General features: G+C 45.2%; 1 protein-coding gene across 1 annotated transcript in view; it reads left to right on the forward strand.

The window, feature by feature from the left end:
- The window catches only part of dennd1a (DENN/MADD domain containing 1A), a gene marked incomplete at both ends in the record, with an annotated part of 107034 nt that overhangs the window by 21777 nt on the left and 70547 nt on the right, over nucleotides 1-14710 (forward strand). Inside the window, 2 exons of the mRNA XM_084324976.1 lie at nucleotides 4921-4966; nucleotides 6009-6110. Of these exons, the coding sequence (XP_084181102.1) occupies nucleotides 4921-4966; nucleotides 6009-6110 (148 nt within the window). The remainder of the gene's footprint in view (nucleotides 1-4920; nucleotides 4967-6008; nucleotides 6111-14710) is intronic.

Here is a 14710-nt window from a genome sequence, read left to right on the forward strand (position 1 = left end):
TTAGGCAAAGTATTTGATCGTTTGCACCGTTCTGCCACACGGAACTGCGTTCTGGCAGCCTGAAGACGGTACTTTCTGATACCAGCTCCCAGTGTGCGCAATTCTGAAGGCGCCTGAAGACGCCCCCCATTGCGTCAGCATCTTTACAAGCGATACACGTCTTCTCCTGAACCGATGACGCGACACATGCTCACACACGCGCTGTGCTCTCTATCTGTCTGAAGCGAGCAGGGCTCTGCTGTAGACATACTCCCAACCAAGGCGCACACACATGCTCACACGCATCTCCCTTAATCCACATGCAAACCCAGACAAAAAAAATAAACATGATACATAGGGCTGTCTTAAATACTTCGAAGCCTCCAAAATCTTGCGCCTCCATTCCAATGAAACGAATGTAAGCGGCGCCTCGACTCCACCTCTCTACAACAAGCATGTGGAGATTATCTGTGTGGAAAACAACAAGGACATGTGCAGCAGACATGTCGACGAAGAAGTCATCAGCAGGGAACTCAGTCAGCGGCGGGGGTGCTGAGATAAGTGATATAATAATAATAATAATAATAATAATAATAATAATAATAATAATAATAATAATAATAATAATAATTATAATAATAATAATAATAACAACAACACTCTCGTTCACTAGAGGAGACCACTGCCCAACTCCGCGCTCTCACGCTCAGCTCTGCGGGAGCGAGACAAACAATGTAACCGTTTTGATGCATACAGCCCAGCCTACCCCACCTGTCGCGCCCCCGTACAGGGAGCCCCATGTCCCCGCACCAGAACGCTACGACGGGGACGTCTCTAAATGTTGTGCCTTTATTTTTCAATGTTCACTAGTATTCGGACAACAGCCGAACACCTTCCAAAGTGATACATCTAAATTTAATTTAAAAACAACAACGTTTACCAAAGTGCTGTACAAGTCCCACAACATAAGATAAAAAGAAAACGAAAAAGAAAAAATATATTATAATAAAAAAATGTTTTATTAAAAAAATAATAAAAATCCTCGAATTAAAATCGAAGCTCGGCCCAGAAGCTTTGATTGCCAAAAAAAGCTTAGAAGGTCAGCCCTAAATACATGTATGTCTCTGAAGCATACGCCTTCAGTTGATCATGACAAATCCTCGTACCTTGACGATTAAAAAGCCTCCATAATTTAGTAAATAAAGTTGTAGCCTGCCAGCTAGCATTGATGCTATTCAAAATGCTATCCACATTAGCTAAATAGCTAACCAACTAAATACAATAGACAGTGGTATCCTGAGGTAACGTTATGACAACGTTTGCTAGTCGAAATGACTGGACACACACAGGGACAAGTTAAACATCAATCAATTAATTTATTCCAACAGGTAGTTTGAGCTGCATGTGAGCCGTGGTCTTTCTCTCCTCCTTTGGAGACTAATGACGTTACGTTAGCTCGAAAAGCACAGAACCGGCCGACACAAGTTAAGCTGCTAGCAACAGACACTATAACACTTCCGGTCGGGGGTTTTCAAAATAAAAGAAACAGGAAAGACATTTATTTTGTAAATGTGTGGCATGCACTTATTATCTTGAGACGTTTTCGTTTTTACCGAAACCTGAAAACGAAACGGATCAAAATTGTTCTTTTTCCTCCTGTCCTTTTCTTCTATTGCTAATCAGTCATACTGCTGCCGTCAGGCCAGAAGAAGAGTCTCTCCCAGTCAGTCAGTCTGAGCCAACAAGCTAGTGAAGGGAAATACATCATGTAGCTGCAGGGAGCCCTGCTAACAGTGACACTGGGCGCTTGGCTCCGCCTCTTCTCCAGCTTCTCCAAACATAATTGGCTGTTCCAGAAGAGGCCTGAATATATACAGTATATATACAGTATATATCCTTTTATTCTTTTTTAATAAATACTGTACATGCGTGTCTTACCCCCCCCCCCCCCCCCCCCCCCACTACTCCCATAAAGGATTTGTATAGTCGACTTGTAGTCGACGAAATTATCCGATAGTCGACTATTAGAAAATTTTCATCATTCCATTTGGGCTGTGGGGGTGCTTAATGTCTGAAGGAGTTGACGGAAGGCTTCTTGTCCTCTGCGAAAGCATGCATTTGGTCCACTGATGGATACATCTTGATATTTGTCTAGTCTAGTGTGTTCATTAGATGGGTGAAATCCTCTTTCAGTGCCTCTGTGCCTGTTTTCTTAGGCAGTTAGCCTCTGGTATGCGTGCCATTGGCGTTAGCCACGCTTCTAGGCCTCTTTTCTTTTGGAAAGAATGATACAAAAATTTAATTTTTTTTTAATAATAATAAATAAATAAATACATTTAACACTTTGGTTGCCTAAGGTTAAATTAATGATATACCATAGATTGCCAGCGCTATTTGTCTATGGAGAAAGTCCCCTTCTTTGCAGGGCTATAACTTTTTAAATTCTATTGCTACATTGCCATTATTAGGGCCCATTCAAAGTCCTATATGTATTGTTCATTGTGTAGCAACGTTAAACTTTTTCATTCACATATTCATAGTAAAGTATGGTCTAATGTATAAGTATGTTTTCATCTCTTTCTGCAGCTTTCTCCAGAACGTGATATATAGCCCCAAATGCATTATATTGATGATGAAATACAGTTTGATGGCAATCAGCGCGATATAAAAAATTCCAACTAGACGTACTTCTAGAAGTTACTACACGTCATCTGATGTTGACCGGATGGGCGAGGGGGCGTTTATAATTCTGTGGGCAGCGTTATACCAATCATCTAATGTGGGTCAAATGTTGATAATATCAGTTATTATCGAAGACGGTAACGTTACACGCTGAAACTCACCCCAGTCTCCGCGCGCCGTTGGGCGATCATCGTCGAGTAGAAATTTTATCATTATGGGATATATTATTACCCGGTCCATCTCCAGCTTGTATAATGGTATATACGTCCAAATCATGTTGTTTATCGAGTTATTGGCAATCGATCGCTATGTAGAGTGACGAGCTAGAGTCACGGGACATGTACCGAGTGGCCGGAAGCAATACGGACGTCTAGCAAAACCTCTAGTGCGCTTCCTGTTAAGCGCTTGCGCCGATCGGCCACCAGATGGCGCTCCTGAACCGCCAGAGAGCTCAGTGGGTCCTGCTGGTGAATCTCAGGCCAGCGGAGGGACATTATGAATCCGATCGCAGATTTTTGAAATATTGATATAAAGACGACGTACAGCGTCCCCCGGCAACTTTAGCATGGCCAGCAAAGACGTCTAAAGACGGCTCCCGGCACCCAAAGTGTTAATATATATATATTTTTTGCATTCGACTAAGAGGTTGGCAGTCGACTATGGCTCCTTTCGATCAATTAGTCGACTATTCGACGAATAGGGGTCAGCCCTACCTCCAACCCCACTCAACAACACCCTCCAACACCCTCACTCAACAACACCCTCCAACACCCCCACTCAACAACACCCTCCAACACCCCCACTCAACAATACCCTCCAACACCCCCACTCAACAATACCCTCCAACACCCCCACTCAACAACACCCTCCAACACCCCCACTCAATAACACTCTCCAACACCCCCACTCAACAACACTCTCCAACACCCCCACTCAACAACACCCCCACTCAACAACACTCTCCAACACCCCCACTCAACAACACTCTCCAACACCCCCACTCAACAACAGCCCCACTCAACAACACTCTCCAACACCCCCACTCAACAACACCCCCACTCAACAACACTCTCCAACACCCCCACTCAACAACACCCCCACTCAACAACACTCTCCAACACCCCCACTCAACAACACCCTCCAACACCCCCACTCAACAACACCCTCCAACACCCCCACTCAAGAACACCCTCCAACACCCCCACTCAACAACACCCCCACTCAACAACAGCCTCCGACACCCCCACTCAACAACACCCTCCAACACCACCACCCAACAACAACACCACCCAACAACATCCCTACAACACCACCCAACCACACCCCCCAACAACACCCAAACACCACTCAACACCACCCACCTCCAACAACACCACCCAACAACACCACCAACAACACCGCCTAACAACACCACCTAACAACACCACCTAACAACAACACCCACCAACAACACCCACCAACAACATCACCCAACCTTCCCCAAAGCCAGTGTATTTTAATTGAATGTCATGCTTGGTTGAGGAGACTGAGAAGAGGACAGTTAATTAGAAGGGTTGAGGTCCGGCTTCATCACCTTCCTCTCTCTCTCTCTCTCTCTCTCTCTCTCTCTCTCTCTGGCTGACAGGTTTCGTACATCCTTCCATTCCTCCCTCCCTCCCTCCACACCGCACCACCCCTCTCCTCCAGTACCCACCCACCCCTGTTGTTCTATCTTTCATAGTATTGTCCAGTGTTCGGCTGAGCAGGCTGTGATCCACAAACCCAGTCAGGATTAAAGTTAGATAGATGACATTACCTGGAGGCCTGTATATTCTCTCTCTCTCGCTCTCGCTCTCTCTCTCTCTCGCTCTCGCTCTCTCTCTCTCTCTCGCTCTCGCTCTCTCTCTCGCTCTCGCTCTCTCGCTCTCTCTCTCTCTCTCTCTCTCTCTCCCTCTCTCTCTCTCTCTCTCTCTCTCTCTTTCTGTCTCACTGTCTCTCTCTCGCTCTCTCGCTCTCTCTCTCTCTCTCTCGCTCTCTCTCTCTCTGTCTGTATATACCATAATAACTGAAATTTAATGTGAGATTGTGTTTCCCACACAAATAGGAACCCTAGCCCTATGTCTTACTTGAGGATGCTGTTCCTCATCCTCTACTTAGTGTGCACAGTGGAGTACATTTCAGTGAGCCTCGGTCAGCTTGTTTAAGATCCCAGATATAACTGGAAGCCCATGTCTCAGTCATGCCTGTTGTAATCATGAATTGATTTGTCTTTTCTTGCAGTGCCCCAATGCCCTACCTCATTGGAGTACATTCCAGTCTGATGGAGGTAGGTTGTCTATGACTCATATGACACAAAATCGTGTCAACTTATTTTTTTTGTTTTTGAAATCTTTATTTCGAACATGTAAATGAATACAAACAAAATAAATAACTAAACAAAATCAAAACATAACTCAATTTACATGTTCGAAAAGGAGTAGGAAGAAGTATACACTTATTTAATCCTACCCCTTTTCCACTACTCAAATGAGTGTACTAATTTAAAACATAAAAAAAAAAATATATATATATATATGCAGAACAAAAAAAAAAAAACTATATATGTAAAACATGAAAGAAAAAATAAAATCTAAACACCCGTGAATATCAAGTCCCTTCCTCATCCCTGTACCTCGTGAACATAATTTCCTTATAAATCAGTTTGAATTGTCTCATGCTTGGACATTGCTTTAGCACCACATTCAGACTGTTCCACAGTTTCACTCCACATATTGAGATGCAGTGTCTTCTCATGGTAGTGCGTACATTAAGAACTTTTAAATTGAGTTCTCCCCTCAGATTATAACCCCCCTCCTTATCAAAGAACAGTTCTTGAATGTTTCCTGGAAGTGCATGACTTTTTGCTTTATACATTAATTGTGCCGTTTTAAATTCCACAAGATCATTTAACTTTAATGTTTTTGACTTTAAAAATAATATGTTTGTGTGATCACAATAACCTGCAATGTGAACTATCCTTATGGCCCTTTTTTGGAGTATAAAAAGTGGTTGTAGTGTAGACTTATAATTGTTTCCCCAGACTTCAGCACAGTAATTTAAATATGGTAAAACTATAGTTCTGAAACAGAACATGTACGGCCTATACTCCCCTGGGTGCTCTGTGTCATCTATAAAATCCATTGTCTATGGAGCAGCTTCAGCACTTTATACTTGATCACAAATTTTAGTTTTAGCCCTCTATTTCATGTTCACTAATATCTTTGGACCATCTTAGATCACAGGAATAACATGCATTCTGAAATTGCTCCTAGTTCCCCATTGACGTGAGCGCGAGCGTAATGTCTACGATACCTCTGTGTCCCTCTCAGAAGGTGAGAGGCATGGCGCTGGATGATGTGGTGGTCCTCAACGTGGACACCAACACTCTGGAGACTCCCTTCACTGACCTCCAGAGCCTGCCCAGCGATGTGGTGAGTAACACACACACACACGCAGAACCTAGTTAGGTGGAGTGAGACCAATAACCTCACCCTGAATGCCTCCAAAAACGAAGGAGCTAGTCATCGATTTTAGACGTAGCAAGTTATCCCATCTCTCCATTACCATCAATGGCTCAGAGGTGGAGATGGTGAGCAGTTTTAAATTTCTTGGGGTCACTATTTCAAATGACCTGAGCTGGCACTCCAACACCAGAACCATTGTTAAAAGTCCCAGCAACGTCTTTTTTTTCTCAGGAAACTGAAAGAGTTCACAAATAACAGGGTGATTCTACACAACTTCTATCGCTGTGTGATCGAGAGCGTTCTTACTTCCTCCTGTACTATATGGTTTGGTAACATCACAGACCAGGAGAATAAATCACAGAATTGTGCGTCTCGCACGCAAGACAATCGAGTTTAGCCTGCCAGCTCTAGAAGAGATCTATGGTGCCAGGCTGCTTTCCCGTGCCTCTGGCATTATCAACGACCCCCTCTGGTCACCCAGCCGCAGGCCTCTTTGTCCCCCTCTCCTCGGGCAGACGTTACCGCTCTATCACATGCTCTACCTCTCGGTTTACTAAGAGCTTCTTCCCCAGTGCTGTGCGCAGCCTGAATAACTCCAAAGGATAGTTTTGTATTTTATCCTATTTTGTTTCGGAGTGTTTATTAGTGTTATTAGTCAGGTTTGTGGAAGTGCTGTTTTTGTGTGTCTGTGCATCATTCACTTTGATTATATGCACTTTTACTGTCATTTGTGCCTCTATGCATTATGCACTTAACTATGATATGCACTTTTAGGGGATGTTGATATCAATTTTAGCATTTGTCCTTTTATACTGTCTGTGTTTTTACATATTCTTCCTGTACTGTTTCTACTCTGCTCCTGTATTGGATTAGTTGTAGACACACAGTGTTTGCTCTGTACCTGTATTCCAATGTGGATTCGTCCATACATGGCAAATAAAGTCTTTGACTTGACTTTGACATGCACGCACAAACAAACAAACAAACAAACAAACAAACAAACAAACAAACAAACACACAAACACACACACACGAATAATAGTACTTGGCTTTCCCTTGCAACTTTTTTTGCAAGATAATTTTTTGGCGTTTTTATCGCTTTATTGCTACTGGGCAGTCCAGCAGAGAGAGACCGAGGAGGAATGGGAGACAGAGTGGGGGGAAGACATTCGGCAAATAACGACGGGTTCGGGAGTCGAACCCGGGTCGGCCGTGTCGCGGCTGAGCGCGCTATGTGGTTCGCCACTGGGGCGCCCCCCCCCCCCTTGCAACTTTTAAAGGAACACGCCAACATTATTGGAAATGCGCTTACAGTCTTCTCCAGAGTCAGACAAGAAGATAGATACCAATTTCCTTCAGTAGAAAACTGTCCGGCTGCAAGCTAGCCTAGCTTAACACAAGTGAATGGAAGTCTATACTGACCGGCTTGCCTAGCCGTTGGCCAAAAACACTTCTCCTGGAGCTCTCAGCTTGGCTAGTGGTCCGTATCCTCTTTCCATTCCCCCCCTCCCCCCGATACCATCCTAACTTGTATTTAAAGGAACACTCAATCAATAAGTAGGCTCCCCTCAGGAACATCCACGGCATGTCAATGGGGCCAAACCATGTGGTCCAGGAGCGAGATTAGAGCTATTAGCTGCAGCATGCCTCCTTGCTGTGAAACCACACAGGCTCTAATTGCAGCACTAGAGAAATCCATTTGGGCTCTTAGGCTCCAAGAATTAAAACGATGCTTGCTTTTATCCAGCTGTAATTGTATTTGTTTTGTACCTGCTGTCCAAAAAACATGTTTATTTATATTTTTCAGTTGAGACCTTGTTTGTTTTCGCTTTTTAATAATTAAGGGTTGAGTCCGCTATCGTAGGAAGGCAGAGATGAGCTGTGAGTGTAGGGGTCCTGGTTGTTTGTGGGCCCTTATCTATGCTGCCTAACCCTGAAGCGGCCCCCTAATTTGTTGATCAAAGAGCCGGTGAGTGGTGCTACAGAAAACGAGTGTTTTCAGCTTGTAAAAGCCACCTGCTTATGTCTGTCTCTCTGTCTGTCCATCCATCCGTCTGTCTATCTATCCGTCCATCCGTCCTATTCCACTTCCCATAAATGGTAAATAAATGGTAAATGGCTGCATTTATATAGCACTTTTATCCAAAGCGCTTTACAATTTGTTCCTCACATTTGACCCATTCACTCACACACCGATGGCAGAGGCAACCATGCAAGGTACCAACCTGCACATCGGGAGCAATTAGGGGTTAAGTGTCTTGCTCAAGGACACTTCGACAGGCTGCCCGGGAGGAGTGGGAATCGAACTGGGAACCTCCGGATTACCAGACGACTGCTCTACCTCCTGAGCCATTGTCGTCCCATGTGTGACACAGTATCTAGAATGGACTATATTAGCCTTCGAGGTTTCATCAGCAAGCCACTTGTTCCTTTTCTTCACAGTTATTTATGTTACAAGGAGAATGAGCTGGCTAAACAATTTGGTCCATATAGATGTATTATTTATCATCTTTGTTACAAGGAGAATCACCTAGCTATGGACTGCATTTAAATTCACTCACACATTCGCACACCGACGGCGGAGGCAACCATGCAAGGTGCCAACCTGCTCATTAGGAGCAGTTAGGGGTTAAGTGTCTTGCTCAAGGACACTTCGACACGCTGTCCGGGAGGAGCGGAAATGTCGCCCCTAGCTAAACAATTTGGTCCATATAGATGTATTATTTATTATCTTTGTTACAAGGAGAATGACCTAGCTAAACAATTAATTTGGTCCATATAGATGTCTTATTTATTACAATTTGGTCCATATAGAAATAAAAAATCTGAAATAGAACTACAATGGTGAAAGTGGGCGGGGCAAAATAAATACAGGATGTAGGTGTTTCACCAAAGCCTGTCCTGTCGGAAGGGAAAATCCTGATTCTAAGGCTGCGGTTACACTAGGGCCATTTCATTTAGTTTCATTTAGCTTTTCAGAACGCTGCGGCTGCGTATTGGCAGGCAAGTAAGAGTTAAGTTAGACGTCGTTTTGTCTCGTCTACTATATACATGTAGTACAATGCCAAAGCAGTAGGTGGCGATGTAGTTCAAACATGAAGGCCATTTTCAACCAATCAGAAAGGTTGAACGAGACACTCCACATCCTGCTCAAAATCTCAAAAGCCACCATCTTTATACCTCGCATGAGCCATTTAGCCACATAGCATTTATTTTTCAGCAAGAAATAAAGTGCAATAAACAAAAACGGATACATTGTGTTCTGCCTCATTTGTTGATGATTTGTTGATGAAACAAAACTAACATCAACACAATTGACCACCAAGAGCAGAGTTTAGTCTCACAAAAATATCGCCGATTTTGTTAGCTTACGTGCTAACTTGATTGGGATATGCCAGTATAACAGTATAGCATTGTGGCTAGCAGCGAAGTAACGTTAATGCTAGCAGAATGAATGGATGTAAACGTTATTTAACAGATTGCAGATTGGGTACAATACAATACGGCTCAATACAAACAATTGTTAAGGGAATGCAGACTGTTGTAGCTTGTTATATTAATCAGCGTCCCCAGAGCGATAGTTCAACTTGACTAACAGGGTTTGAAAGTAACGTTAGCTAGGTAGCTAACGTTAGCTCACGAGCGACGCTAACCAGCCAGCACCTGCGAAAACGAATGCCAAACTGATGATATCAGACGTTGATATCAGGAGCTATCAGTAGTTAGATAACATTAGACAACGCCTCATGTATTAAACAAAAGTGAATAAATGACTGGGCCATTTTGTTTAATGCTTGTTATGTTGAAAGAGGAGCTCTGAGCTGCTCATGCAGTCGACTCTTGCGTGGTAACGGTTTGTTGACATGACATGGGTCTGGGAGGGGGAGAATTTGGCGTCGGTCTCTACTGCGCATGGGCATTGGGCAGAACGGCTCCGTATCCGGCTTGCGCAAATTACATGGCACCATTGTCGGCGAGTTTCCAAAACGAAAACACCTTTTCGGTGTTCCCGCTGCAGTGTTCATTAGGTCTCAACACTCATTATGAATGTGAATATCATTAGGTCTCAACACTCATCATGAATGTGAATATCATTATGTCTCAACACTCATCATGAATGTGAATATCATTAGGTCTCAACACTCATTATGAATGTGAATATCATTAGGTCTCAACACTCATCATGAATGTGAATATCATTAGGTCTCAACACTCATTATGAATGTGAATATCATTAGGTCTCAACACTCATCATGAATGTGAATATCATTATGTCTCAACACTCAGCATGAATGTGAATATCATTAGGTCTCAACACTCATTATGAATGTGAATATCATTAGGTCTCAACACTCATCATGAATGTGAATATCATTAGGTCTCAACACTCATTATGAATGTGAATATCATTAGGTCTCAACACTCATTATGAATGTGAATATCATTAGGTCTCAACACTCACCCAGAGACATGTCTCATTGTTTGCTAAAGGGAGGGTTGACTGACAGAGTTCCAGCAGACTGTGTCTCTCTGGGGGCCGTCAGGCAGCACCTGTACTCATAAAGACCACCCCTCCGTCAGGGAGCACCCATACTCATAAAGACCACCCCTCCGTCAGGGGGCACCTCTCCTCATAAAGACCACCCCTCCGTCAGGGGGCACCTCTCCTCATAAAGACCACCCCTCCGTCAGGGAGCACCTCTCCTCATAAAGACCACCCCTCCGTCAGGGAGCACCCGTACTCATAAAGACCACCCCTCCGTCAGGGGGCACCTCTCCTCATAAAGACCACCCCTCCGTCAGGGAGCACCTCTACTCATAAAGACCACCCCTCCGTCAGGGAGCACCTCTACTCATAAAGACCACCCCTCCGTCAGGGAGCACCTCTCCTCATAAAGACCACCCCTCCGTCAGGGAGCACCTCTACTCATAAAGACCACCCCTCCGTCAGGCAGCACCTGTACTCATAAAGACCACCCCTCCGTCAGGGAGCACCTCTCCTCATAAAGACCACCCCTCCGTCAGGGAGCGCCTCTACTCATAAAGACCACCCCTCCGTCAGGGAGCACCCCTCCTCATAAAGACCACCCCTCCATCAGGGAGCACCTCTACTCATAAAGACCACCCCTCCGTCAGGGAGCACCTCTCCTCATAAAGACCACCCCTCTGTCAGGCAGCACCTCTCATAAAGACCACCCCTCCGTCAGGGAGCACCCATACTCATAAAGACCACCCCTCCGTCAGGGAGCACCCATACTCATAAAGACCACCTCTACTCATAAAGACCACCCCTCCGTCAGGGAGCACCTCTACTCATAAAGACCACCCCTCCATCAGGGAGCACCTCTACTTATAAAGACCACCCCTCCGTCAGGGAGGAGCACCTCTACTCATAAAGACTACCCCTCCGTCAGGGAGCGCCTCTACTCATAAAGACCACCCCTTCGTCAGGCAGCACCTCTACTCATAAAGACCACCCCTCCGTCAGGGAGCACCTCTACTCATAAAGACCACCCCTCCGTCAGGGAGCACCTCTACTCATAAAGACGCCCCCTCCGTCTCCTCCTCCTCCTGCCAGGAAGGCCCCCTGCAGGGCTGCTTTAACACACTTCCTTCCTAACGTCATTATTACTATTACACACTCTGGAACTAAACGTGTCTGTCTGTCTGTCTGTCTGTCTGTCTGTCTGTCTGTCTGTCTGTCTGTCTGTCTGTCTGTCTGTCTGTCTGTCTGTCTGTCTGTCTGTCTGTCTGTCTGTCTGTCTGTCTGTCTGTCTGTCTGTCTGTCTGTCTGTCTGTCTGTCTGTCTGTCTGTCTGTCTGTCTGTCTGTCTGTCTGTCTGTCTGTCTGTCTGTCTGTCTGTCTGTCTGTCTGTCTGTCTGTCTGTCTGTCTGTCTGTCTGTCTGTCTGTCTGTCTGTCTGTCTGTCTGTCTGTCTGTCTGTCTGTCTGTCTGTCTGTCTGTCTGTCTGTCTGTCTGTCTGTCTGTCTGTCTGTCTGTCTGTCTGTCTGTCTGTCTGTCTGTCTGTCTGTCTGTCTGTCTGTCTGTCTGTCTGTCTGTCTGTCTGTCTGTCTGTCTGTCTGTCTGTCTGTCTGTCTGTCTGTCTGTCTGTCTGTCTGTCTGTCTGTCTGTCTGTCTGTCTGTCTGTCTGTCTGTCTGTCTGTCTGTCTGTCTGTCTGTCTGTCTGTCTGTCTGTCTGTCTGTCTGTCTGTCTGTCTGTCTGTCTGTCTGTCTGTCTGTCTGTCTGTCTGTCTGTCTGTCTGTCTGTCTGTCTGTCTGTCTGTCTGTCTGTCTGTCTGTCTGTCTGTCTGTCTGTCTGTCTGTCTGTCTGTCTGTCTGTCTGTCTGTCTGTCTGTCTGTCTGTCTGTCTGTCTGTCTGTCTGTCTGTCTGTCTGTCTGTCTGTCTGTCTGTCTGTCTGTCTGTCTGTCTGTCTGTCTGTCTGTCTGTCTGTCTGTCTGTCTGTCTGTCTGTCTGTCTGTCTGTCTGTCTGTCTGTCTGTCTGTCTGTCTGTCTGTCTGTCTGTCTGTCTGTCTGTCTGTCTGTCTGTCTGTCTGTCTGTCTGTCTGTCTGTCTGTCTGTCTGTCTGTCTGTCTGTCTGTCTGTCTGTCTGTCTGTCTGTCTGTCTGTCTGTCTGTCTGTCTGTCTGTCTGTCTGTCTGTCTGTCTGTCTGTCTGTCTGTCTGTCTGTCTGTCTGTCTGTCTGTCTGTCTGTCTGTCTGTCTGTCTGTCTGTCTGTCTGTCTGTCTGTCTGTCTGTCTGTCTGTCTGTCTGTCTGTCTGTCTGTCTGTCTGTCTGTCTGTCTGTCTGGAGTTCATTGTGTGTGTACATGTGCATCTGCTTTGTGCAGTTAGTAGGAAGTCTTAACAGGGATTATACCACAGTTAGTTCATTTAGACCCTGTGCTGTGATTGGCTGAGATCCAGTGAGCGCCAAACTCACCTGACTCTCAGCAACCCCTCATTTCTAAAGTACCACTCTGCTTTGTTTACTTTCTGTTGATACATCCTACCAATCACAGTGCTATACATGAACTGGTAGTGGTAACCCAGCAACAGCTCTATGTGAGACTGTTGTTCATTGACTATAGCTCAGCGTTCAACACCATAGTCCCCACCAGACTGGTGGACAAGCTGATCGAGCTCGGTCTGAGCTCCACTCTGAGTGCCTGGATACTGGACTTTCTGAGTGAAAGGCCTCAGGCGGTCAGGGTGGGGGTGGGGGGTCAGACCTCCAACACCATCACCCTGAGTATCGGGTCCCCCCAGGGCTGTGTTCTGAGCCCCCCTGCTGTATTCACTCTACACACATGACTGTGTGGCCAGGTTCAGCTCCAACTCCATAGTGAAGTTTGCGGACGACACAGTGGTGGTGGGGCTGATCTCGGACAACGACGAGAAGGCTTACCGGGAGGAGGTTGAGGTACTGGAACGCTGGTGCCAGGACAACAGCCTGCTCCTGAACATTGGTAAAACCAAGGAGCTGATTGTGGATTTTAGGAGAACACAGCAGGGGACACACACACCACTGTGGATAAACGGGCCTATCGTGGACAGGGTGAGCAGCTTTAAGTACCTGGGGGTCCACATCTCAGAAGACCTGACATGGACAACACACATAGACTCAGTCGTAAAGAAGGCGAAGCAGCGCCTCTACCACCTGAGACAGTTAAGGAAGTTCAGAGTATCGGGGAAGATACTCCAGTCCTTCTACTCCGGAGCTGTGGAGACTAGAGCATCTTGACTGGAAACATCACTGCCTGGTATGGAAACAGCAAGGCACAGGACAGGAAGGCCCTACAGAGAGTGGTGCGCTCAGCTGAGCGTACTACGGGTATTGCACTACCACCCCTGCAGGTCTTATATAACAGAATAATGAAGAATAATGAAAGACCCGAGAGATGAATGAATGAATGAATAGGACAGAGAGACTCCGACTCAGCTTCTCCCCCCAGGCCATCAGAGTCTTGAACACTGAACTCTCCACACACAAGCACACATGAGCACACATATAACACACACACTGTATACGCTCACACACTAACTCACTTTAGCATGAACACACACACACACATGCTGCACACGCTCACACTCAACAGTCACTTTACACAATGAAAAGGTCACGGGAAAAAAAAATAAAAAAGTGGTTCTTGTATAGTAAATTGATGGATATAGCAAGTTAGCATAAGGACACATAGTATAAATGTAGATTGTATAGTATAGCATTGTATAGTAGTGTACATAAGACCCAGTGCCTCATCCGTAGCAACATTGTATTGCACTATCGCAGGACCTTAGCATGTCTTACCATGCTTTTTGTAAACTTTATGTACATTATACCTGTTATGTCTTATTCTTATTACTTGTATTATTGCACAAATGTCTTATTCTTATTACTTGTATTATTGCTGTAACTGAGGGGTACAATTCCCTGACTGTATTGAGAGTATGGTATTATTAAACCACTACTTAGTTATGTACTTTAATTACTGGCCATACAGTACACGGTATATCTGGTGAACACCCACACAAGAATACAACAATGACACCTAAAGTTCTATTTGGAGGGATT

The sequence above is a fragment of the Notolepis coatsorum genome (genome assembly GCF_963971535.1).
Source record: "Notolepis coatsorum genome assembly, chromosome: 11".
Classification (NCBI taxonomy): domain Eukaryota; kingdom Metazoa; phylum Chordata; class Actinopteri; order Aulopiformes; family Paralepididae; genus Notolepis; species Notolepis coatsorum.